The 27552-nt window shown below is 38.4% G+C and overlaps 2 protein-coding genes and 1 pseudogene across 3 annotated transcripts; all 3 read right to left on the bottom strand.

Annotated features, from left to right (window-relative positions):
• Positions 1-2137: 2137 nt before the first annotated feature.
• Positions 2138-3003, bottom strand: LOC141825388 (uncharacterized). Of its 2 annotated transcripts, none has more exons than XM_074712771.1 (2): positions 2845-3003; positions 2138-2759 (listed from the first exon to the last, which is right to left on the bottom strand). In XM_074712771.1, the coding sequence occupies exons 1-2, from the start codon at positions 3001-3003 to the stop codon at positions 2307-2309; spliced, it is 612 nt and encodes a 203-aa protein (XP_074568872.1). In that variant the 3' UTR covers positions 2138-2306. The 2 variants fall into 2 exon arrangements, with proteins under 2 accessions (XP_074568872.1, XP_074568873.1); XM_074712772.1 differs by having other exon boundaries at positions 2851-3003.
• A 4182-nt stretch (positions 3004-7185) lies between these two features.
• On the bottom strand, positions 7186-12797 carry LOC141822723 (homeobox-leucine zipper protein HOX32-like). Its single transcript, XM_074710057.1, has 18 exons — positions 12540-12797; positions 11313-11472; positions 11032-11144; positions 10851-10941; positions 10655-10750; positions 10456-10569; positions 10285-10368; positions 9988-10143; positions 9842-9916; positions 9659-9765; positions 9396-9588; positions 9090-9281; positions 8915-8995; positions 8691-8825; positions 8155-8483; positions 7849-7954; positions 7599-7748; positions 7186-7519 (listed from the first exon to the last, which is right to left on the bottom strand). Exons 1-18 carry the CDS (start codon positions 12767-12769, stop codon positions 7373-7375), a joined length of 2559 nt encoding a protein of 852 aa, XP_074566158.1. The 5' UTR covers positions 12770-12797; the 3' UTR covers positions 7186-7372.
• A 5057-nt stretch (positions 12798-17854) lies between these two features.
• Positions 17855-20158, bottom strand: LOC141825467 (single myb histone 6-like; annotated as a pseudogene).
• Between the last annotated feature and the right edge of the window lie 7394 nt (positions 20159-27552).

The following is a 27552-nucleotide window of genomic DNA, read 5'->3' as shown; positions in this document are numbered from 1 at the left end:
AGCGGGTTAAGTTTTATCTCACTTGATTCTATATATAGATATATTATATTAAAACATTATTTCACTTAAATGTGATTAAAATAATTTTTATTAGTTTGATCAAAATTATCCGAGTTTAATTAAAATCAATCTAATTTGATCAAAATAGTTTTAATCATGAACATATTTTTAATATTATGAATAATTTTTTATTAAATTAGTACAAAAATACTATAATAATATTCCATGTATTATAATTTTGATTAAATTATAATTATTATTTTTTATATCATAATGATTATGATCGTAATTACTACAATAACATTGATACATGGTGATATTTTAAAGCGAGAATACGTCGATGAAAATGATAATAAGATATGCTCTTTTAATTTTTACTAAGATTTGTATGTATCGATGTTATTAATTTATCAAATGAGCATATTATCTTAAATTTTCTTTAAAATCATCCCTTTTATTAGATTAATTCAATATTATTATAACAATTTTAACGAAAATCACTCTTAAAGAAAATTTTAAAACTACTTCAATGTAGATCAAAATATAAATTACTCTACCTCATAGTACTAATTTTGGTCACAATTAATATAATCGTATTGAAGCATTTTTAATCAAGTTTGAATAGTTCAATTTGTGTTGTTAGAGTAATTTTGATTAAAATTAAGACATTTTTTAATCAACGGAGTAATTTTGTTTACTCTCAATATAATTTTAATCAACAATAGAACAATTTTAACACAAACTAAAGCAGTTTTAAACAGTAATCCAACAATCTTAAACTATCATTAAAGTAATTTTGATTAATATTAAAATAAATGTAACCAAAATTATTATAATAATATTAATTCCATAAAACAAATCGAATGAAGAACTATAAATAAATGCGCTTTTATGTTAATAAAAAAAAGTATCCTTTAATTTTTGCCCCGTAACAAAAAACCTTAAAAAATATTCTTAATAATATTTTTTTTCCCTAGATGATCAGTACAGTCTTACATAAATTTTCCATCGATTAGATAAATTCGAAAAGCGTAAAAAAAAATAAATAAAGTGGATCAATCTTTAAAAAAATATATTAGCCAAAATCAAATTTATTAATAGAGGAAAAGACACGTGCGAGTAGTAGATAAATCTCTTAGTCATAACAATAAATGACCGGAAAGGAACCGTACTTAACAATTGGCTTTTAATCCGCCACGGATTAGTATTGCCTTCGGAAAGTAGACCAAATTTAAGGAGTCAATGGACCGCATTCATTTCGGCTCACACGGTCCGTTGAACCGGCATTCTTGACTCGTGAAATCGGCTTTAATGGGTTGCGTGACATATATGCACTCCCATCACATCTTAATTAATTTTAGTTTATCTACCTAATTAATGATTACGCGTGCATATTAAATTGTTTTAAAACTTTTTCAAAAAATAATAAATAATTTACACTCAGGGTGGTTCGGCTGGGTATGAATAACAACATGACGTAAGTAGCTTCGTTAGGTAACTTACTTACGAAAGCGAAGAAAAAGGAGCGAGTAGGAGTTTTTTAAATATGGATGGAGCTGAAGGAATTAACGTTAAAATTATGAAATTATAATTACTAAAATGTAAATATTATTATAGTAGCAATAAAATCGTAGTTATAATATGTGTAGCATGTAGCTACTATAACATGTCCAATCAATTTAACATTTAAATCAGAAATAAAATAATACAATATAACAATTAGATAATTATATATGGTTAAATAATAGGGTTTGTTTTTGATAAAAAATGGAAATGAGTTGACCTTTAATGATTTGGAAAAAAAAATATCCTTTTGACTGTTGCCTTTATTTGTTTTTAATTTTTAAAGGAAAATCGTGTTTAGTAATTCGCACTCGAGAATTGTATATTATTCTGCGATTTAAATGAAAATGAAAATGAGATGCGATGACTTTAAAAATAAGGAGACAAATAACCATATTTATTTAATGCAAACTTAAATGTTTTAGGGTTGTCAAAAAAATTTAATTAAAAGATGATTGATGATCTCATAAATTTAAAATATGAGTATAATAATATTAATTAAAAAATTCATGACTATCAAATATATTTTTCTCTTTTTTTTTTAAGTGTAAAAGAAAGTTAATCATTTTACAAGTGTAAAAGAAAATACAGAAGTATTTTTTTTCTTATTTTTCAAATGTAAAAGAGAATCAATAATTTTACCAATTGCCACGTGTACATAAAACCCAACAATCACAAACAATTAGGATTGATCATCGTCATTAATTGTCTTTTTTACATTAATCACCCCAAAAATGCTAAAATCACAAGCCCATCTTGAAATCGAAAGCAACCCGCGGCCTTTTGGCCGGCGGCAGCATCACCGCAGCCGCCAGCCCCACTTGCGATTGGCAGCGCGGGCAGCGCGGGTTCTCCTTCGAGATCAGCACGTACAAGAGGCATCCGGAGCACCCGGTCGCCACCATGCTGCTGCCGCCGCCGTCCTCCTCCTCGCGGATAGCTGCCGGTCGCTTCGCCGACGCGGTCGTTATCGACGACGACGACGACGACGCCGAAGCCGAAGCCGAACCACCAGAGGGAGAAACTGCAGAACTCTCCACCTCCAAGAACGGCCGCCGCTTGCGTTGAGATTCCCGCCCTGCCTGCTCAAGCGCCCGCTTCACCTGCTCGATCGTGCAGACACTTTGGCTCGCTCCGGCGAGATGTTCCGCCGCCGGCTTCCGCCGAACCACGTCGTCCGGAAGGTGGTTAAGGTCCTGAGACCGATCAAACATTCAAAATACGCAAGAAAGAAAAACGCTATCTCAATAAACAATCCAACGCCACAGGTGATGAAATTACCATTACCAGTGGCCGGAGAAGGGGGAGGTGGCAGCCCAAAGCCGGCGCCTTTAGGCCTACAACGCCGGCATCCTTAACTAGGGCGACCGGCGAGGCGCCGCCGAGGAGGTCAAGGGTAATCAAATCCCTCTTCGCTTCCCTAATTGAGCCCATCTCCATAAATACACAGATACAGACGCTGAATCACGAGTATATATAGAGTAAAAGAGAGGAAGGGCCCTTAATTAATTAAGTAGCAGGTGAGAGAACAGGAGTTAATAATAAATAAATGAATAATTAAATAAAACGGGGGAAGAAATTGAAAGGAAAATTGTGGAGGAAGAAACAAGTGAATTGAATGCTAATCTGCAATGGGGTTCATAATTAATTTCATTTGGTGGATTAATAATTGGGATTTTGACCCATTTCCTGCAATTTAATTGAGCAATTTTGTCTTCAAGCCATTGGTTTCAACCATCCATCCTTTCTCATTAATCAATCGTATACACTAATTATTATTTTTTGTTTTGATAATTTATTTAAATTTCATTAGGGGGTTGTTCTACCCGTCCTAACTCTGTGCACAAAATAACATGTCCTCAACGCCATTATTTAAAATTTGCACGTGAATTGATACGCGATATATATGCATCTAATTAATGTTCTTGCCCTCGATACGGTGATAGGGATGATTTTCATATAAGAGGGTTCAAATCTTAATTATGTTAAACATTTTTCAATATCTACTAAGTTTAAATTATTAGTGACATTATAGTGCTATGTTAAGATCCATCTCTACTATCTAAATTTATTTAATTTGATGATCAATATATGAGATCAGACCGTCCATCTATAAATTTATTTGATCTAATCTCTATTAAAAATATGAAAAATGATACATGCACTACATGAAAACACAGTATAAAAACGTAGTATGATATACTATAGACAAAAATAAAACTTGAATCTCACATCTATGTAGTGTAGTGTATCATGCTGCATTTTTATATAGTGTATCATTTCTCTAAAAATATATAGAGAAAGTAATTAATATTTTATAAATGGGATATAGAAACAAATACTGATTAAATTAAGCTAAATTAAAGTCATGTAGTATTCCAATGGGCATGAGTAAACGTTGCATGCATGGACTTTGGCTTTTGGACATCAAGTCATAAAATGCGAGGGTTTGCATCTCCCGATGGCCGATCAATTAATACTACTGTGAAGATAAATTTGGCTGAAAATAATTCTCATTTCTTCCAAAATAATATATTAACTGCACTTTGATCTACGATCTCATCCGACGCCTTGACCCCAGGGCAATGATGCAACGGTTTTGTGATCCAGGAATCCGCGGTTCGATCCTCACTACGGCGTATTTGCAGGAATTTTTCTTCAAATCAATCAAAAGATGTTGGGCATCTGGATTGGCCGCCATATGCGCTTGATTTACCCTGGTGGTCAGTGGGAAACTTCCGTGGACCGGACAGGCCACCCCCAGAGATTGAGTCCATGAGACTGACTGGGATTATCAATTTTTTTCATCCGACGCCTTGATTAATATCATGCATTACGAGATGAATTAGTTATAATTAAAATAATTTAATTAGGGTTACGATACTATGAAAATGAATTATAATTAAATTAGTTTTATTTCTTGGTTAAATATTAAAACGGCACCCATTGTTTTTAAATCATGAAACAACACACGCAGTGCAATATACTCACCTAACTTTTTTTTCAAAAAAAAAAATTGTTCTTTAAAGCTCTCATGTCGTTGTTTTGTTATATATTTTAGTATAATTATATTTATGTTCATCAATTACTTCTTCTCCTTTCCTTTATCGGTCAAAGTAGCCAAAGGGAGAAAATTGTGGGTGCAATACGTTTCGCACGGTATACTCGAATAAGTTTGAAGTTTTTATGATGACTTTCAAAGCCTGCATTAATTGAGCCGGTTGTTGTATGGTTTAGCAACCCACATCAAAGAGTTACGTCCAATGAATTAAAATATTATCGAAACACGTGTGAAATAATCATCCAACCTAACTTGTGCATACAAGTCAATACGTGAACTCGTTGTTCAAAATCGCATTAATTGGTTCAAACAACTCACTAACTACTATATTTCATCCCCAATTAATAAATTTTTTATTTTTTATTTTTTTTGAAGTGTGGTCAGAATTCAATAATATAATTAAGAAACTTGTTTTCAACGCTTAATCATGTGTTTGTGATGTTTTGCGTGTGTTTGTTGTTCTCCTAGGAATCAAATTAAACATTTGGCTTTGCTTAATATCTAGTCGATGCTTATCTTCTTAATTGCTTGTGGAATCGAAACTCTTTGTCGCAGAATTATTAATATTTAATTTGTTTATTAATTAATCAAGTAGATGAAAAAATATATATATCAAGAAACGTACACGCACTTTCTTGCAGAAGAGATCGATATCGTAGATAATTGACCGCGCAGCGGCGCAGGCTCATCGATTTCCACGAGCTAGTGGCCGCCGCCGCCGCCGCCGCCGAACACGTCGGCGAGCGACGGCAGCCGGAACTCGCGCCCGAAAACGGAGACGCTCGGCTGCGGGATGGGGGGCAGCGAGAAATCCGGCAGCTTCACGTCCGGCATGTCGGGCATGTCGATGTTCATCGACTGCAATGACGACGCTCCGGCCGCCAGCTGCGACAGTTCCTCCGGCGCCGACAGGTCCGCCGGCGGGGTCCCGCTCCCCGCCGACGACATGTACTCAGCTTTGGTCTCGTCCGGGACCGACTCCGCCAGGGCAGTGATGTTGGTGCCGGGCGGCAGATCCTGGATGGCTCCGGCGACGGCCGACAAGTCGACGTCGGGGACCGGAGGCTCCGACAGCCGGCGGGCGGCGTGAGAGGCGGTGGATAGCAAAAGGAAGGATGAGAAGAGGAGGCCCGCCCAGGGAATCATTGTGCTCCGTCGAACCACTGGTTGGATCCCGAGGAGGACGAAAGATTAAAGGATTGATGGCCGTGTTAGAGGCCATAAACAAGTTTAGCAGAGCTTTTAATAGCCTTTCACTAAAGAAAGACACTTCAATAAATCAATGATAAATGTTTTTTTTTCACTTTCCTTTTGTTTCTTCTAAATCGTTCAAAAACAAACAAACAAACAAGAAATCTAAGAACCAAATGATGTGTTAAGAGTTTAGTCTTTTTGGCTACAATCTGTTTTTCTGATTATATCCAAAATAGCAGTGCCACTTTATTGTTCATCAGGTTTGTCAATGGTTCGTTAGTATTCTATGAATATATCGATCATCCTGTGCTATCCATTTTGTTCAAAAGGAAGAAAACTTGGAACATTAATGCTCAATTGGCATTCTTAGAAAAATTAATTAACAGGTTAAGTTTTTGCATTAAATTTGGGCGTCAGGATCTGGTGGTGTATGTGACCATCAGTAGGACACCACATTCATGCATCATGATGACATAGACATGAAACATTAAGGGGTGTCTCTACGCCAATGCACGGTACAGATATGAAACATGAAGGCATACACATGTACATACACATGCACATGCATGGCAACAGTGGCATGACATTTCCACTAGCAATGGAATGGATCACGCGCGTGCCTGCCCTGCTCCCTGACACGCCCACAGCGTGGCTTTTGAGGCCGGCAGCGGAAGCGGAAGCACGAGGAGGAGGAGGAGGAGGAGGAGGAGGAGGATGGCGAGGTGGTCCAGCCAGCAAACAGCGACGCGACAGGCCGCGATCCGCCGCGGGATTCCCGGCCAAACACCACCTGCCGCAGGATTCCCGCCCCGTACATCTCTCCCTCTCCTTCTCCCTCTCCCTCTCAACAACCGCAGTGCATTACGACGGGCGACGCAGATGGATGGACCACGGAAGCGCGCTGTACCATTTGGCCGTCCAATCGCAGGATTCACCGTATAGCCGCAGCCCTGCCGCTTTCAGCTTTTGCAGCATCGCGAGATGGGACGTCTCTAACCGTCTGATTCGTCCCACCTTCACTTCATGGATACGAAGCATTTATTAATATCTATATCTGCAAATTTGAGAATAATTATCAATTAAAAGGACGTTTTTCTTCTTCTTTTCTTTCATTTATAAACAGTAATTCAGCAGTATGAAGTCGATAGTGTCGCCACAGAGCTTGTGCATGTGGTTCATCTTCAGTCACGTCAACAGTCTACACATGATGGTGCAGTGCCCTGTTCACCCAGATATGTAAACCCTAATTACTACTGTTTATACTTTGACTGGACTCGAGTTAGAATCTCCTGCAAACCTCACACAACATATCAGCGTAGAAATTGTGCACAGGAGTTGTATGATTGTTTTCAGCTAAATTCCAAATCAAGAGACAACACTCAGTTCCATGAAATAGCACTGCGAGGTTTCAACTAAATATGCAGATATGCTTGTCTTCAGATAAGAGTTTAGATGTTTAACACAAATAACTTAAGCAAAAGGGATGACTTTTCAGCGTTTCATCCATTACTAGAGATAGATAACTTAGAGACTATGTCCGACGATGAGTTCTGATCAAACAAACGTCCAGTTGAGGAACATGAAGGCGAGACAGTGAGGCGTGTCATCGTCATTCAGGACTTTCCATGCCACGGCCTGCTCGTATGATACTGGCCTCCCCATGCTCGACAAGCAGATACCAGGAGGAAGGCAAGCAAAGCCCTACAATTTTCATGAAGACGCATTGTTTTTAAGGGCACTACGAGAAGAAAGCAAAGGTTTCCGACTTAGTTGTGCATACCTGCTGCATGATCTTGGGGAACTCTGAGCAAAGCACCTTCCGACCATTGTCATCGAGAATCCTTTCCAGTGTGATGTCCTGCAGAGCTACCAAGCTGGTCTCCAGCATATCCAACCCAGCTTGATTCGAAAAAGTGAAGACCGGCATAGCCTGCAAATGGTGATCAATCTTTTCGAATTAGTAGATTGCCTATGGTTTAAATAAGTAGCCGAGGAATCAATCAAAAGGATGTATATTCGCTAGTACTTGCCTTCAAAGAACAACACATGATTGCATCAGAGTGGTGCCACAGCAATTTAAGCAAAGCATCAGTAGCTTGTGATTCTACTTGGAAAAGTTCGACACCAGAATGAGCCCTACAGGTGTTGTTGAAACAGCACTTAGATATTTGAACAGATGCGAGAAGAATCAAAGTTTGCATAAGGAAAGGAACAACAGGCAATTAATTCATAAAAGCATGTTCATTGGTTGTTATTTCAAACTGAAGAGAGTAATCATGCATTTGAATTCTAAACTCTAACTTGATCAAAGAAAGCTTAAGATTAGGCACAAGTACCTGTAGCTTGTGCTAACCCAACGTGCGAGAGTGTGAGCTTCGGGAGAACCTGGTGGATCCTTGCCTGCAAGCTGACAACCAGGACGAGAAGGTGAAATTGCCATAGCAACTCTTTGAACTGAGGTGACCACACTTCGGACATATTGCCGGGCCATCATTGCCACATTATCTCGCAGGTGATTATCATAACTGAACTGGAAAGCTATCGTAAGAACCGACCGCAGGTTGTACGCGCTGGAGCTTGAATCAGTAACAGACCGAGCAGTTCCACTGGATCCAGTCTCGAGTGTGGATGCCAAATCGAGAGTTCGTATAGTTGAAGGAGAATCCTACAACATCATCTTAAGACACTCAATATAACAATTGGATAACTAATTGCATTTAATCTAAATTCAATCTCAACAATTAGTGTTTTTTTGTAGTAATAACATTTCCAGCAACTGTACTCATATTCAGTCTATTCAAAGAAGGTAAGTAAAAACCAAGAAGAGTTCATTCATAGTTTGAGATAATAAGGAACGTCAAAGATACCCAACTGATTTAAGATCCAGTGGTATGACACGAAAACCTGAAGGTAGTAATGGAAGATCATCGTCGAAAGATTCATCAATAGGTGCAAAAACAAGCTGAGCACAAGCACCAGAAGCATTTTCATCGATTCCACTGCAAAGCTGCCATAATAGATCCGGAAAAGAATTTCAACTCAAAAAGTACTGATCATGCTTATGGATTATTTTTAAGAAACTTGTAATGCACAAACCTGGAGCAAGTATAAATCCCTCGGCAAAATCATATCATCCTGATTGAAACCATGTCCTTCGAGCCGAATCACCTCTAAGAACTGACTCAAAAACAATTACAATGCTATGCCATCTTCAGAAAGACAGGCCAATGATAAACACAAGATATGGACATTAACATTTCTTGTTAATTACCTCCTCGTGTTCTGCGGTGTGCGCGAGAGGAAGTATCACTTGACTACCTAAGAATCCACCACTTGGCCTAACACCTGGGACTGCAAATGGGCAAGCTCTCAAAGAAGCAGCAGAATATGCATCTACACCGCAATCAGCCCATTCCGAACGATGCTCCCTCAAGAAGCGAACCAACAAAGCAGGAGGAACATTCTACATATTCAAATGTGCATGTTAGTTTGGAGTCGCTTAACCAAACAAGAAAGCACAAAACCGAAGAATTCGACATAGAAAAATGTGAGATGGCCATAAGGGTGATGACTACACCTGTAGCAACATGGATGCCTTTGCACAAAGAATGCCACCTCCAAGGGCTGAAAACATTGTTGAAGAATTAACATGACTTCCGAGTAATTTATTAGGAGAAGAATTTATAGCAATTGTGACATCCTCAATTCCATCGCTACCCAGTACCGACCAACCATCATCGGCAAACCCATTCACAGCATCATTAAAACCTCTGTTAGAAGCCGAAGAATCAGCAAGTGTTAACACAAACAGCTAGCACACAAACATGATATTTTCAATACCTGTTCAATCTCTGACTGAAGGTCCTCATGATAGCAGGTTGCCGCCCCATACCAAATGGAACTTCACCACTACTCTCTTGAGCAATTTGTCTGAGGTAGCGAAGTGCCTGAAAAATTACCGGTGTGCTTAATGACAAAATTGAGAATAACTAACAAATAAGCAAAGAAGGAGAGACTTCTTACAGCAATGGTCACTTTCTGTGCCAAAATCTTTGGTGATTCATACAAGGGTCTAAGAACCTCGGGGACACTCCACGCCTAAGTAACAAAGATGTCATGAATAAATTGTAGCACAAAGTTCATTGAGACTAGAACGAACTTAAACTCACATCTAAATCAACATGATCCACTATGTGAATCATGGAACCACCACCATCACACGGCCGAATTAGATAGCCACTGGGAAGCATTTCGGCTCTTACAAAATTTGGAACAGATGGACCAGGAGGACCACCAGTTGTAGGCGTCAAAGACCTCTCACAGATCTAGAAAACAAAACAAGTATCTAGTCGACTTGTCCATGATAACTTGGTAGAAAATATTAGATTGGAGTAGCAAAATTAAATTTGCACAAGTTTGGTGACATGTACAATTGCCAAATTCTTAAGAGATGAAAAAGCCCGTACCACAAGACTTCCATCTTCCAGAGCTGTCGTATACCTCAGTGTCCAAAAATCTCGTGCTACTGCCAGTGTAGTAGGTGCATATGTCTGATCGCAGGAGATTAGAAAGAACGTCGGTCAATTTAAAGAAAGGAGGGCAAAGATTTTTAAAAAAACATCTGAACACGATCAGACCTGCATATAGACAAGTTCAATATTCCCACCATTTCCGGTGGGAATCACAGTAAGCACATCGAGGCAACGGCAATCGCGATACCAAGATGGACGATCTTTAAGGATCTCTGCAACCTAGGAACACCAGCAACAATTATTTGCACGAGGAGGAAAACTGTATCAGTACAGCACAATGTGAGTCTCATGGGCAATAGCTCACCTTTGTGGGTTCTAAACTCACAAGGCCACAGGCTCTAGCTGCTACTCCACTGCAATTGTGAGAAACAGCAATGATTCCAATGGAATCCGGACCAGGCTATGAAGAATAAATAGAAATCAGTTTACGATACAAAATTTGACTGATTAATTTGAAACGAATTCAACCAAACGAGAGCGAATGACTGGTTTCACTTCACCTTCATCCCAACCATCTGAACCCAATCGACAGCAGTTCCAGTAGCCTTTGACAGGAACTCTGTCAATGTCTCCTCAGCAATAGCAAGAAGACTAAAATGTCGAGAAAAGGATGGATCAATTAGACACTACAAAAGCCACTGAGTTAAGAGCCACCATCGATGAACCAGAAAATTCAATTACCCTGCAGGGTTGTTTGCATCTCTTGGTGGATGCCGAGGCATTGGGTTTTGTTGATGGTGCTGACCACTAGCAACTACAGACTCGCAACTGTTGTCAGTGGTTGCTCCAGATGTCTGAATTTTCAAAGATCAAGGGCAGAATAAACTCATGTACCAATCAAAAAGCAAAAAAGAGAGATTCACATACACATAACAAACATTTCAAGCTCAATAAAATATTTAGTCAGATTTTGCCCTGACAAAGTAGCAAAGTATAGTGACTGTGGCTGCATGAATACTTACAGTATGTATTTGCTGGCGCATGCAGCCATTATCATACACAAGCTGGGAGACCTGCTTCTGCAGCCGGTCATTTTCCTCCATCAACAATTTGTTCATAGCACTGAGCTTGCGGTTCACCGTTTGGAGACGAGAGGCTTCCTTTCTCTGTTTCTCCCTGCATCTGCAAATGAAGGAAATGATAACCTTCCATCAGTCAATAACTCGGATAACTTCATTCACAGAATGACAAGTATATGGATAGTCATATATTGAATCAAAAAAGCATGTGATTACCCACTTCGGTTAAAAGCATAAAGGATTTCTGTTTATACTTCCTTCATTAATGGAATTCAGCATTCATACATAAAGTAACCTCATTTACTGCGAAGTTGAGTAGGCATTGGTATAGCATGCTCTATTTATTGCGCATTAGTAGCGCTCCATTGCACAAGAGGATTGATTATCTTCTCCAGCAAACCAAAACTTGCCAAACAAAACAGAAATCTTACAACTGAAAATCTAGTTAAACAATGGCAAAAATGAGCTTCTGAACAATACAAGTTCTTTATTACCAAAACGTAATGTTCTCCGAGATCATCATATATTAAATCCATTAGTGAAAGCAACACTGCTCACCAAATGGATTGACACATCCTCAATATCTAGTGAGAATGAGCAGAAAGCAAACTCAGATTCAGTAACAGCAAGCTAGATTAAGTCAAGCAATGATCGACAGACAGCAACAAAATCATTCAAAAGAGGCAAAAGTCTCTGATGCAGCAACCAAAATCAAATGAACGACGAAATCTTTCCAGAAAAGCACTTAATCAGGACATGTTGCAGAAAACAATAAATGCAATAGCTCGAATATGGCCCCTCTCATATTAAACGATTCAAGGCAATTCTAGAAGAAAGTATGGTAAAAACGGATGGGTAACTTTTAGTTGTTAAATTTACACTACAAACTAAACCGAATAGATTCTAGTTTCCAAGTCTTCAATGCTTTTCAACTCGTAGTTTTCATAACCGGATGCAACAGATTTGTTGGTTAGAAAATCGCTCGAAGCTTTCACAAAAAGATAAGATCAACTCCAGCTCAACTAGATGAGAGCCCATATAGAAATGAAAATTTACGAACAAACGGAGAAGGCCATCCTTGTGCAACAACGGAAAAATCGAACAAGACGTTATTTTTTTCCCAATGAACAAACTTAAAGGGCGAGTCTTAATCTTCCGCCGATCAATTACCTCCGATTCTGAAACCAGACTTTGATCTGCTTGGGCTCGATGTTGGAAAGGATAGGGCACTCTCGTATGAGCTGTTGCCGCCTCAGCGAGCTCGGTTTCGGGCACTCGCTGTAGACCCTCTCGAGCGCCTCCACCTGCTCCGGCGTGTACCTCACGTACTTGCCCGCTTCCAACGCTGCCGCATGTTGCTGTGCTTTCCCCAGCTCCTTCCCACTCACTACCATCGCCATCACTCCGCCTCCAGAAAGAACGAAAACAGGCTAAAAATTCAACCTTTCCCCACCCACCACACTCGCCGCCCCCTTCCTCCGGGTCCTCGGCAGCAGCAGCAGAAGCATCACCACCCCTCAGGCCGAGGCAACCGCGGCCACTGCCGCGGCGAGCCCCATCGTCCACCTCTGCTCCTCGGAGGCAACCATTCCCCTGGAAAGGAAAAGAGCAAGGAGGCAAAAAAGGAGGCGTCTTGCTACGAGAAAAATGCTGGCTTGGGGCCTTTTATTCGCAACGAAGCGGTGGTGGCTTCGGTTTCGGTGCTGTGTGCGCTGCGGGGGGCTTTAAAGTGAGGGGCGAGCAGCGGTGTGGCCTTTTGATGTGCTCTTCCCCCCTTGCATTAATTTAACAAACAAAGTGGGAGGGAGGTTTTCTATTCTTTGGAGGAATTGTTTATGGATCTGGCGCTGCTCCTGCTCGTTTGTGCTGTCGCTGCGCTTGGCTTGGCCTGCTCTGCTGCTGCCGTTGCGACTGCAGCTGTCTCAGCAAAAGAGAGAGAGACACACAGAGAGAGAAAACAATCTGAAAAACAGATAAAGTGCTTTCGCTGCCTTCAATGCTTCACATATCAAATCAAACGAAGGGAAAGATGGCAAACGGAGGGATCGATTTGTCTGCTTCCCTTTCGTTGGAGAAGCGATCACATTTACATGGCTCATCATAACATGCTGCATGTCGCCATGGCTATAGCACACTTTCATCCCCCTTGCCTTCTTTTTTCCATTCTTTTATATTGGAAAAACTTGCTTTTTCCATTAAAAAAATCTAGAAACTGGACAAACTTGTGGGCTGTTGAAATAAATGCACCATTATTGGAAAAGACAAGTAGAAAAAATATATATAATTACAGTGTTTAAATCTGGGTTGGCAACATAATTACCAAAATTTACCAGAATCTCTGCAACAGATGCTGCAGGATCTTTTGCCCCCTTTGATGTGATTTGTCCCTCTACTCTCCTCTCCCCTTCAGCTCTACTTCTTCTCTCTCTCTCCCACAAAGTGCATAGTCATTTACTGATTCATAGTTTCAGTAATTATCTGATTAATTTAAGGGTGTTGTTTATTTTATATTTTGGGAGCGTCGAGTGATTGGAACAGGAAGGTGGAGGCTTTTACTGTGTTCATGCTAATTTTGACCATCAGTCAATGCGGCGTCGGCGCAGGTCAAGCGCTGTGGATTTGATGTCGGCCAAAACTTCAAAAGGGCCCCCTTTATTTTTAAAATTATATATGTTTTATGTTATTTTAAAAAATCATTTTAATTTGTTTGAGGTGAAAATCATAATAATTTTAATGTAGACATATATGTGTGTGATTTGTTTTTGATTGTTGAGTGTTCATAAGTAAATTTAGAGAGATTTTCATCTCAAATTATATAGTGTTGCTAAAGTAATGAATAAATCATATGAAACAAATTAAAGTAAAAAATGATGATGCGTTATTTAAGAATTAGATAAAGAAAAGATTGGGAATAAGAAGATTAGTGGAAGGGTCTTAGGATAAGTTAATTATAAAGAGCATAATTAATTAGTGGAATAGTTGGGCCCAAGATTAGGGAACAAAGCATCATGGAACCCCATTTTAATAAATTTTAGTAGATTTTTTTCTTCTTATTTTACACTAAAGAAATTAGCTTGCCATGGCATATGTCATGCTCCCATAAATAATCAAATACATTACCATTGTAAATTTGATGTATTGATGTTTTATAAATCACTATAAAAACAAAATAGAACTTTAAAATTAAATAAAAAACAACTTTGCATGCCTTGTAGTCCAAGAGAAGAATGCCAAGGGACCCACTCTATGCAAGGACACCTTCTAAAGCATGCATGCATTAAGTTTGAGCCAGCTTGAGTAGTGTCCAAACATATTAAACCCTAAACCAAAACCTAGGGTTCCTAAAGCTACTTTTGTGGCATGAGGAGTGAGGAGGGACACCCAACACTAACCATCACTTTCCCCTCTCTTTTCTCCTCTTATTCCAAGTATACATTTTGTTTTTTAATATTTCCATGGGTAATTATATTTTAAAGATCAAATTAAGAAGCATCAATTTGATAACTAATCCCTGATTATGATTGTTATTATTATTATCAAGGAGATTGATTTATTTGTAAAAAATGAAATAAAATATTTACCTCTATCATTATTCCTTTTTTATCCATCTCAATCTACTACTTACATTCGGATCATGCAACCTCTTCGTAATCTAATCCTCGGCTAGAGTTATACGAGATAGAGCCTTGTCCCATGCATATAGACCGATCCATTTGAGGCTCATTTAAGTTTTATTTATTTATTTATCGAAAGGTAATTGGCAATGGAAAAAGGAGTGTTGGCCACACCACAAACATAAAACAAAAGCCTCTCCCTTCACTCCCAAGCCTGCATTGCCTTTTCCCTCTCTCACTCCACAAAAGAAAGAAAAGAGAAAAGAAGAAGAGGAGGGGGAAAAGGCTGAATTTGGAGATGAAAAGCAACCAACTTTCTGTTTTTCCAAAGGTTGACATCCACCCACTTTGATTCATTAGTTATAGAGCTCTAATTTCATTTGTCATCTATAATTTTATTTTATTTATTTATATTAATTTAGGGAGAAAAGAAATATATACAAGAAGAAACAATTAATGTGTGATGATGAGGAGTGTGAGAGTCAATGTGCATATGGTGTCTTCCTGTCTCCTATTTCGCATCATCACTCCTCATCTCACTTTTCTCATGCTTCTTCTTCCATCTTTACCTTTTCTTTTCACTTTCTTTTTCTTCCTTTTTTTTTCTCCTCATGAAAACAATATTTCCTTTATTTTATGTTTATTGAAAATAACTAAAGCCATTAATTTGGCTTAATAACTTGTATATATAATTGTGCAACTAAGTTTGGTATTTGATATTACAAATAGATATATACTCCTAATAAAGATTTGGAGTGTAAATCATTTTTCAACAACAATATTACACGTACAAATTAAACTGTAGATACAATTCAAACAACAAATAGTTTATTAAGTTTGAATTGGAGTTAAAAAAAACCGAGTTAATTGTTTTTTTTTGAGGGTCCCATTTGAATTAATTTGATGGGCCAAATCGAAGCAACTTGTTAAATTTTTTTTGTTGTTTGGGAAAAAAAGAGTGGGGGAGGCCCATGGGGCCCAGGAAGTGGCCTATGGCGGCCGCGTGCTCTGCCCTCGCCTTTGCGTGTTTCCCACATCTCAGAGTCTCTCTCTCTCTTTTCCTTTTGATTAAAAAATTAATCTAATTAATTTCTTAATTTCTAAAAAACAAATCATTAAACTTAGAACACTATATATATACACACACTGATCCAGTAGTTCATACATAAAAAAAAAATGAAAATAGAAAATGATAACTGCAGCTTATAAATAAAAAATACGGCTACAGTAATAGTACTGCATGTCTCTAAATTTTTCTCAACCTCATCGCAACTCTTCTCCCCAGGGTTGCAATTTTGACTCCCAACAACTTAGGCATTTCCGCCTCGGCCTCCACGAACCTGGCACCTCTGGTGGGAACCGCAGCACCAACGCTAAAAACTGAACCTTTCTTTTGTTCCCCATAAAGCGGATAGGAAAGAAGCGATCTTTGGGGGTCTAAGGCAACTATCAACCTCAAAAGCGATGGAGTTCTCTCCTCCAAATTAAAATTGAGGACCGAAAAGGTGAAATGGGTGACGACGAAGGAGAGTCGGCAGTGGAAGGGCAGGCGGAAGGTGCAAGCTTGCGGTGTGGAAGATAGCGAAATGAGGCCTTGCGCTGAGATAACCCTCTCTATAATTCCAAGCGGCCGACATTGAGGAGTATCCGAGTAGCAGAGAGAAGCTTGAATAGATTTAAAAAATTCAATAACTAGAACTCAATTTCGGAATCGTTACGAGGTAAAACAAACTCTTTTTACTAGTTATGTTCCTGAAGGGCTGGGAATAGGGAAGGAAGCATCCAAACAAAAGGATTAAAATGCACGAATTAATCCGTCAATGCAAGTAATGTGTTGGTGAGATAGAAGTCTTCATGGTCGAGTCTCAAAAATAGATTGTTTGATCTGATTTGCTTGGTATTTTGTCCCTTGAATGTTTTTTCCTTTATGAATTTTTCATCAAATTATATTGATCCTCTTTTGCTTTTTTGATTATACTATAATTATTTATTTGATAAATTTTATTTTTATTTTTTTATAATTTAGATATCCAAGTCTTCGAATTAATTAATTTTAATTTATTTTCCACCCCACGGTCAACGGTAGATTTGGCCCCCTTCTTATATGATTTTTTTTTCATGAATAAGATGGTTTTTTTATTAAAAAAAATTCTACCTATAATTTTTCATATTAACAAATTAAACATATTTTTTAATTTTTTTAAAATAGAAAATAATATATCATACCAAACATATTTTTTATTTTCTATAAATTAAATTAAAATAAAAAAAATTCAAACCAAACGCTCTTTAAAATTTTCTATGCAACAAAATATTTAGGCTGTGATTCACTAGATGAACCGATTAATTAGCTGGAACTGAATGAGTTTGCATGCATGGAACCATGATTAAAAGGGTCTTCATGCAATGCACAATGCATGGGTTCATGATTAGGAAGGAACCCTTACCCTAGCAGGAGTGCCTCAGCTCTAGGATAATGACTCGAGAATTTTGTGCGTATAGTAGCCATTTGCATGCATGTATGCATGCAAGCATCATTATGCAAAACATCTAGTTAATTAAATGATATGATGGGCATTTACAGGCAGCAATAATTACTCATGAGGATTAATTAATGCATTTTCAATGAACTACTATATGATTATATTACATCGATCCCCGATATACAGCTAACACTTGTTTTGTTGAAACTGAAAAATTAGGAGAAAAAGAGAAATAAAAACTACTTTTCTTCTTAAAATCTAATGAAACAAATGCTAGAATTCTCATTGGACATGAAGCACATGCATCACCACATCATCATTAAACTTTAATTTTGAGATTTTAAGTCAAACAAACACATCCTCACTAGCTAGCTAGAGAGTACTCGACTCATACTTGTTTAGAAGCATTTCTATTGTAACGAATCGACATTGCTGCGTCTACGAAAGCTTGATGAGCTGCTTCTGCAGATTCTGCAGCAGCTTCAGCAGATTCTGCCTCCCTTGTGGCTGCTTCAGCTTCTTCCATGGCGGCTTCTGCCTCTGCAACTGCTCGAGCAGCAACAGCTGCAGCTTCCCGAGCTGTCATCGTTGGCATTCGTGCTAATTCAGCATCTACTTGAGATTTTGAGACGGGCTTGATTTCAACCATCGACTCCCTTCGTTGTTCCTCAACGAGTAATTTGCAGGCTGAAGTTGGTGCCCTTCGATACTTATTCTTCGCCTAAACGTTAGTGAATTAACAAAGTATGAATAAATCGTCGATTATATTAGAAAAACTGAGTACTGAATACAAAACCAGATCAATATATATATCGAAGATTGTTCTTCGATCGCCTAGAACCATGCATATATTCATGTAAAGTTATATATATACTGATGCTGTTAAAGCAGATGACTACGTTACCTTGATCAACTTTCCAGACGCGGTTAAAGCCTTCAACTGATCTGATAACAACTGTTTAAAATCAGCAGGCGGTGAGCACTGATCCTATACAAACCAGATCAATTGATAATATCAGTCCGACATACAAGATGGCAGGACACTGACAAGCTACATTTCCTGAATATTATAATTTGTTGCCAATTCTAAATGGCTTAATTTGATTAAGGCCACAATTTCAGGCAAAGAAGAGAAACCAAAGAACAAATTTAGATATGCACTTCAATATTATGATAACAAGAAATTGGATAGAAGCATTCAGATACGAAAATAGTATGACAAAGTTACTGAAGTATTTGTTCCCTTTGTTTGGAATCAGCGACTTAAGAAGAGAAACGTTCTTCTATGTGGCGGAGAATAATAAATAATGTAAAAAAAATAATTTTAAAAAATAAATTTGTGCATATATCCAAGATTAAAAAGGAAAAATTAAAAAATATTTGAGATTAATGTACTGCAATAAATGATCATAGTTTTTATTTTTTTCAATAAATAAATAGAGATTAATTATAACCTCTATTAAGATTAGACTACTTTTTTTATCTGAAATATTTATTTATGTATTTATTGTAAGTTGAGTGTCTAAAAAGAATCAATTTCATTTCTTATGCGAACCCAAAGTTTTAAATATAGTGTGAATTTTTTTTTTTTTTTAAGTATTCAACTCTTAATTAATCACGAAGATATATCATCCATAAAAAATTTTACCACTAAGATAAATTTCTTTTTTTTTTTGCATAAAAGTGAAATCCGCCACTCCGATTCCACAAGTTTCGTCGAAACAACCTATAAGAGCCTACTATCGTAAATACATGTTGCTAAGAGAACTCGAACCCGGAATCTCAGACAACACACGTCTCCATGCTTACCACTTGGGATAAGACACTTCGACTAAATTGTATTGAGTAAACTTTTTATAGTGATCGACCCCACCGTCGAAACGGTCTCATATTAAAAGACCCCTAAGGATTTTTTTTGGATAATTCTCTTACTTTTACTATCATACCGTAATCCGGGAGCAAATGTAATGTGAATATTGGTTATATAGGTGAGCAACCTCAAAATCTAATTCAAAACACCCAGCAACTTAAGCTAAGAAGATAACATAGGCACGCTTAATTGGCTCTCTTTATGCATATACACTACGTATCGTTTCTTCTTTTGAAACAAAGGCGAAGACAAAAACCTCAATCCAAGAAGCAATCGTCGTCTTGTTTGAGCCATAGCGTTCCTTCAAATTGACTATAGCTTCAAGTATGAGATCGTCTAACCTGCATGATATGAAAACAAATAATCTTTTTTTCTATGAAAGTATCATTAATTCGAGGAGGATCATTAAGCTATATATGGAAAACAATCAGATAATCTTTTTTTTCTGGATACCTGGTAATCAGAGGAGGATCCATTGGTCTACTATCATGCTTGGTGATTTGTTGTCTTTTTTCCAAGGCTTCTGCTTTGCCTCTGTCAAATGATCCCAAACCATTTGCAGTCGTGTTTCTGGTTCTCCACTTGTCCTGCTCAGTTAAAGATGTACTTCTTTGAACGAAGAACAAACGAACATATGTCTGATAGTATCGAACAACATTTTTGTTTTCAAACCTTGAGTTGCACATTAGTCCGAAGACGTAAAATGTTGCTAAATTCTGGATCATTCAGAATTGCACGCCATTTCCCAGCCCCATGCTTGTTAATTCCAGCCATCAGGGCATCTTCTTCTTCTCGTGTCCATTTTCTCTTGAGAGTGACCATTAGAACACCAAATGAAAGAGATGCCTGAAACTTGTTAAAATTTTACCCATTAAACGCGATTCCATCGCATTTAAATAATAAAATAGATAGCGAATAGAGAAGTTATTCCGAGGGAATGGAATTTATGAGAAGTAGCTTTAACAGAGTAAAGATACGAGGAGAAAAACATGGAAGAAGAATCATAATCTGGCAAAAATATGAAGAAGAGGCAGAAGAGTTGTGCACATGTTTTCAACAGAATGAATACAAGAGGCGATGGTAGGGTTTCTCAAGGCGGAGGCGTCGGAGCTCAGTCGGAGTCTTGGGCGGCAGTATCGGCGTTGGCATCGGCGACTCGGCGAGGGTCCGTCCACGAGTGCGTGCGCCGAAGAAATCGTGAGCTTTCGCTAGTTCGTCGAACGAATGCGAGCTTTGAGAACTCTGCAAGTAAATTAATGAAATGGTAGCTCCATTTATACCTTACGATCTTTATAATGACATGCCATCAAGAACATGATCGAGTTTATTTATATCAATCTTCTTCTTGATTCTCTCTCGCTCTCTCTTTGTTCTTGTTTTTTTAATATTTTATAAACTTTTTATAATATTATCGTTATTCTTTCAACAGGAATGCTCGATCAAGAACAAAAATACAACAACAACTGCAAAGTTCGAATAAAATCAAACAGCGGATGCCGATCCAATGACTGATTGATCATCCACAAGCCTATGCATCTCCTCCAGATTCATCGTGCTCAGGCAAGCTGGAACGTATGCTTCATAAATGGCCTACCTGTCCGGTACTTCATCACCGTCCCTGCCAACTGCTGCTGCTGCTGTTTCTGCTGCAGCGCAGTGGAAGTGCTTGTGGAAAGTCTTCCTGCAGACTCGAGCAAAGACTATCGACGCGACGAGCAAGGGGGCGAGAAGAAGAGCGTAGTAGAATTTCTTCCGCGCAATGAGGTAGCTCATCGTGCAGGCTTGATAGACGAAGAGGGCGGAAACGATCCATTCATGGATCACAGGGTACGTCCTTACCATTGCTCTCGTGCTTCGGGATGTAAACTCTCAGTATCTGATTCCTCGCGACGATCCATCCGAGGCCGAAATATAAGACGCCAAATGGAATCATTAGAGGAGCTGCCGTCGAGAAGCAGAGCACAATGGTGATGATGAGCAGGTCATTGGGGATCACCCTCGCAGCATAGCCAAGGTCAGCCGGAGCCCATGCCGCTCTTACTTCTGCTTCACTGCAGATTAGTGCCTTCTTGAAGTGGAACGCGATCAGAGGGATCGAGCGTGAGATTTCCAGACCATTGAAAACAAAGAATCTGAGAAATAATCGAGCGAGGGAATTGTAAAAACTGAGAGCATATTAAATGTATACCAGACACAACTTCTGTGCTGATCCCTACCTGAAAGCAATGAAAGTGATGACGAATGTGGAAGTCCTGGCGAGACCGAGTCCGATCAATGGCATCATCTGATCCATAGTTTGATCGAAAACGTCTACAAAAGCCCCCCAGGCTATAAACCACAGGAAAACATTGAACACGACAAAGTAGAAGTTCTTCCAAATGGCTCTCGCTGCTCGCCCCTTCTTTCCTTGATATGAATAGCAAAAATGCGGACAGCAGAGCCAGGAACGCTGCGAGAAGAGACTGAGGCAGGAAGGTCCCAGTGCAACCCAAATCGTTGTTGGAAATATAAATGGATTGGTAGTTGAAGGGCAACTTGGTTGGTGTATATTGTATCACTAGCATTGATGTTGTGAACAAATACAAGGGGAGAGGCTCTCTCTCACGCCATTCCTTTCAATTTTGTTGTAATTGGATCAATTTTGTTGTAATTGGAGATATGGTGCGAGGTTATAAAAGGCAGCGATGGAAAATGAGGAAGGAAGAGCATTGTCGATCCCTCTCTTCCTTTCTTCCTCTGCTTTCCCTGTGATAGTTTTTTGGTGTAGTCAGTTCGCCGGAAACGATCCGGTATTGTCGTTGTATCCTGGCCACTCGGCGATTCGGCCATTCGGCACTTTGGCCACTTGGCTCGGCGGTTCGGCCCTTCGGCAGTTCGGCCACTCGGCTCGGTGGTTCAGCCATTCGGCAGTTCGGCCACTCGGCTCGGCGACTCGGCGATTCTGCCATTCGGCACTTCGGCTCGGCGACTCGGCGATTCGGCCATTCGGCACTTCGGTCACTCGACTCGGCGATTCAGCCATTCGGCACTTCGGCACTTCGGTTCAGCGATTCGGTCATTCGGCCACTCGGCTCTGCAACTCGACTCGGCCATTTTGCAACTCTGCCTGGCAGTTCAGCAGCTCAGCCCTTCGACTCTCTTGCAAAGTAGGTTGGAACAATCGTCTCTGAAGAATTGTTGTTGGCGAAGGTGGAGATGAACGGAATCGGTACCATGGCGAGCTAGGCAGAGAGGAAAGAAGAGGATGATGTGGACAAGGAAAGATCTACTTCGCCTCTGGTTGGAGGTTTTGGACAGGTTTTGCCATAGGAGTTGGGAAGGTTCAGGAGCAGCTGCGATCATCCACGAGTTGACCTTGTGAGACCAGAGAGTTTGTGAGGCAAAGATTGCAGCTGCTCTGGTGCTGAAGAAAACTAGAGATGCAGCTTGCTGCTTGTCTCTTACAGTGGCGGCTTGTTCTGCCTCCAGTTTAGGAAGCAGCTCCTTGTTTCTGTTCTTGAACTTCTCAATTGCGTCAGTTCTTCAAGAATCGGTAAGCTTCTTCTTGCATTCCGCGATCTATTTCCAGATTTTGTCAGCCTGAATTCAGGAATATCAATTAAGCTAGAAATTGCTTATAGAATTCACTCAAGTAGCAAGGGAAAGAAAATGGTACTTACAACTCTGTTGTCTGTGATGACCATTGACTTGTAGAATGCCGCACAATGGACGGATCTTCAGTAGGAGTCAACGTGTTCTTGTATGGTTTGACCTGGGAGAGGCGGCGGTAAATCTGTGACTAGTACATTAAAATCTTGAGGCTTGACTACGGCATTCGAAAGAATTGCAGCCCTAAGATTCACAGCACGATGATAGGCTTTCCACAGCACATAGTACGTGATGGAAGAAACCCAGTACACACCGAGCAGAAACGCCCACAGCCTTGCACTCTTGTTCTACAATATGCATCACTTAAATTTCAGTTTCCAAATCCAAATGAGAAAAAAAACTTCGATGTTGATAAAAGAGATCTTACTTGGACATTTCCTATACCTAATAGTTGCAGCCAACGGCAGTAAAACTGGAAGCAGCACTATGCCGGACAAGAACAGTATCTTTAAAGCTGCACCTCGCAATTGCAGAAACATCAAAATGAATAAGATTCATTAATATATAAGAAAAATTCCATTTTGGTATACCTGAGCTGAGGAAGAGCAAATAGACAGCCGTGTCGACGCCAGCAACGGCGACAACGTCGGCCTCTCTGATCAACGCAAAAGCGCTCCGGCTTCTCCTGCCATCTGCAGGATCACCCGAACCACTCAGAATCGTTTCGGGAAATAAATCACGTCGTTGCATGGCTTCCTTCGCAGCCATGCAAACAGAATCAGCAACGCCACGAACACGCGGCAAGGGAAATCCCCAGGGAGAGGCCGAGAACGAGATGAGTTCCATTGCCTGCTCCTCTTCCACTGCAATTCTTGCGCGTATATCTGCTAATTAAGTGCCAAATTTTGCTACGCTCTGTGACTTCTGGTGCTGGAGTCAAAAACGTCAGCGCGATCAAGAAGAAGAAAAGCTTGCGAAGGGAGGAGAATCAAACTCACCACCAGGCTGCCACATCAGCGGCTGGTTCTTCTTCCCACAATATGCTGATCCATGCTAGCTGCTCGTTGATGGGCTGGAGTCGGCTCAACCGGATCGGCCCAATAAGGCTCGATCTACTTTTCAATTCTGCATACAGGTGGAGAAATTTGTCACCTTAGCGGCCCCACGACCCTCATGAGCGATCACGATGTAGGAGGGTGTTACCTGATTTCGTCAGGATTCGAACCCTCGAATCCTTCCTCGCAACTCTACTGCATGAAATTATTCCCCGAGCAACAAGGCTAGATCTACAATCCTTAATCATGTTGGATCTATTATACAATTTTATTACAATAGATTATTTTTTACGATTCGAATCCACGACCGAAAAATGATTTGATTGTTACCTGCATCGAATCGGCGTGCAAGTGAAAAAGCACGGGACCACAAAAGGATGGAATGGATCCATGCAAGCGGACCACAACATATATTAACTAAATTGAAGTACTTCAAAATTTAATGTTTTCTATAATTATTTCACTTCTAGGGTTTACTTTATCACAACGATCATGTCTACAAATAATATTACCTTGCACCACTTCCATTTAATTTCTCCATGGATCCAATTGGTGGAGTTATGAGTTTGGCATATATATTCCTCCTAGCTACCTATCAACTCTACTCATATGCTTTACCTTAATTTAATTGTTCTTTCAGTGTAGCTGTTGACCTATGCAATGTCATAATCATTCAAGCTCACTAGATCATCTCAATATTCATTCAACTAAAATAGTACATTCATACAATATTAATTTAGATCTCAACGTAAATATATATTTATTGAAGTTGGAGATCATAGTGATCATGCGTTAAATTTTCAAGGTTGCTAGCTAGCTAGCTCTTGAATAACTCAGTTGAGTTTTAGTTCTATTAGATATAATAAACTAGCTAAACTAGGCATAAGGTATAAATAAATCTCAACTTCTTCAACTCCGATGTTACTCTTCGATGCTATTGTTGGTTCTTTAGTTGATACTTTCCAATTCCTCTATCGATCCTTAATTATAATTGTTCGTCCTTTCTCATTATTGGTTCTGAACATTATAGAACGAGATAAGCCCTATCTCAATAGGACGCAATGACATTTATTCATGCTAATATAATATCAACAGATTGTCCCCACGGACTGGCTTGGATGGTTTTTACCGTGGTGTTGCTATCAATAGGTCTAATGTCGAAATCTCAATGGATGCCTAAGCATAAACAGTAACAAAGATAACTTCAAGTGATTCTAATTGTATGCTTTTGGCACATCAATTGTGCTGTCAATTTGTAGCCCATGTAAAGGAGACTGTCCACTTGCTGTTTCTTTTGACAAATTGTTATGTTACCTAACTATATATGCATTTTAAATTCTTGAAATATTCTTGTTCTAGAAATAAAAAAATATTCTTTTACATTATATTATAAGATGGCCTATAGTAATCATGAATCTAAATAAAATTCAGTATAAATTAATTACTTCAATAAAATCATATATATGTGACTGTGAGAATTTGATTTACCGTTATTGATTACTAATTATTTTCTCTCATAAGTAATATTTTAATTTTAAGATGAATCTTTAAGAGAATATATAACTTATTCACTGTATAATTACACATCAAACTAGAATTAAAGTAGTTAAAACAATAATTAGTGTGATTAATTGAGTAAATTTGCTTCACAAATTAAGAAATAAATTGAATAGGAATGACTAAATTAATTAGATAAGTGGCTTAACTATGCTAATAAGCCCTCTCGAACATAATTATACAAATAAGAGGATGGACAAAGATCACATGTATACAAATTGAATTGTGCATGCTCATCTCATCCTAAACCTAGCGATGTGTGAAAAAAAAAAAATGAATCTTATCATCACATACAATAATTTGTAATTGAGTGGAATATATTGGTCCCCTCTCATAATTTGGTGGGCATTTTAATAAATCATGCCATTTGTATTATATTTTGACCAAATAATATTTCAATATTGTTTTTTTCTAAAATCATGAGCTTTTTTAAAATATCCCCCTATCAGCCTCATTTTCAAGTTCTCTTCAAAATTCAAAAGACTGACAGAAGTGATGAATTGAATAAGATTGTAAAGCTGGTCCAATAAATGTATATTGGAGTTGGAGACGCATGAAAGGACTGAATTAATTAATGAAGGCATGCATGGTAATACTATATATTAGTGTTGTCTTTATATTCTTGGACCACTCCTCTTGGATTAATCTTATTACTAATTATAGATTAATCAATTCACACTTTTCCTCTCTTCTATATAACAATTGCCCTTTACTTCTTCTTCCCAACCCATAGCCCTAATTTTAGGGTGCACCATCAGTAGGTGAAGCTGCCAGCATGATCTGATAACACTCCATGGCCTCCACAGTGATCCATGATCTTATTCATGTATCAGTAGATCATGTTGCAGCTTCATCTTCTTGTGGCAGCACCAACTAGTTCGACAAAGTGGAATTAGGGTTTCATGCATGAGAAATTAATTGAGATCATTGCAGGTTAGTTTATTTTTCAATTCATGTATATATATGCATGTATGTATATCAACGGTGATTAGTTTTCCTATTCTTTTAGATCCGTTCCTATTTTGATTTTAGCAAGATAAAGACAGTATTTTGCCATCATATTGCAGTTCTTTGAACTTCATTCAATATTTTTTTCTTCTTTTTATCCATTACTGAAAAGTATATGTGTTAGCTTAGTTTGCATGGTTTCATATACAGATGGCAGTGAAATTTTAACGTCTTCTTAAAATCTACCTATCATTAAAAGAAGGTTATCTTTGGATTTATGTTTCATATATTATTATTATGATTATGCAGTTTTATCTGAAAACTACTGTAGAAAACTGTTAGTTTCAGATATCTTTTACCCCTGTTCAACTGCAGATACATTAATATAATTACCTAAAATAAGTATAACTTAGCTCTTGGTTGGTGTTTTTTGCAGAAAAAATCATAGAAATTCTTGGAATGATCTTTGGATAATGTTTGGAGTAGTTTCATATATACATTCTGTATTTTAAAGAGCTTTTTTGATCTATAACACACAGTTCACTACGAATTAATTATGCTGAAAAAGGTTTTGCCAACTGATCTGTTCATTAGTATTTCATGCACATCACACCAATGCCAGTAACTTGAGTAGTGATTAACTAATTAATTACTGCTACATATTTTCAGTGTTCATATTTCAGAACTAATTAAGTGTAACTGATTCATACTTCAACATCAAATTTGTGGAAAGATGTATTGAACTTCTTTCACATATCTGCTTTTATGATAAAAACATGAAGATTCATGCACTGTTCTGTCTTCAAGTGCAGTATATTAAGAGTCATTGTGATGATTAGATTCATAAATGTTGATGAACAATAAGAAAAAAGTTGTTTGAATAATATGCAACAGCTCTTCTATTTTATGAACTTGTTTATTACAAACTCTTCACCTTTATGAATTATGACCTCTTTCATCTTAATAATAATTTACAAAATCTAAAGGAATTTTAATTGCATTTATGAAGCCCATGTGAATATGTAAGATGTTAGACGTTATGAACAAGTAGGAAACTTGGATAGTTTG

The sequence above is a fragment of the Curcuma longa genome, chromosome 3, assembly GCF_044706935.1.
Source record: "Curcuma longa cultivar G26 ecotype Majalengka, Jawa Barat chromosome 3, ITB_CL_G26_1.1, whole genome shotgun sequence".
Taxonomy (NCBI): domain Eukaryota; kingdom Viridiplantae; phylum Streptophyta; class Magnoliopsida; order Zingiberales; family Zingiberaceae; genus Curcuma; species Curcuma longa.
Note: the sequence above shows the minus strand (reverse complement) of the source record. Positions and strands in the feature narration are given on the sequence as shown.

Coding starts and splice junctions, on each gene's coding strand:
- LOC141825388 (XM_074712771.1), bottom strand. CDS start 3,003: ATGGAGATGGGCTCAATTAGGGAAGCGAAGAGGGATTTGATTACCCTT. Junction 2,760..2,844: donor TTCTCCGGCCACTGGTAATG/GTAATTTCATCA, acceptor GATCGGTCTCAG/GACCTTAACCACCTTCCGGA.
- LOC141822723 (XM_074710057.1), bottom strand. CDS start 12,769: ATGGCGATGGTAGTGAGTGGGAAGGAGCTGGGGAAAGCACAGCAACAT. Junction 7,749..7,848: donor TCATGTGTTGTTCTTTGAAG/GCAAGTACTAGC, acceptor CACCATTTGCAG/GCTATGCCGGTCTTCACTTT. Junction 7,520..7,598: donor TCCCCAAGATCATGCAGCAG/GTATGCACAACT, acceptor TGAAAATTGTAG/GGCTTTGCTTGCCTTCCTCC.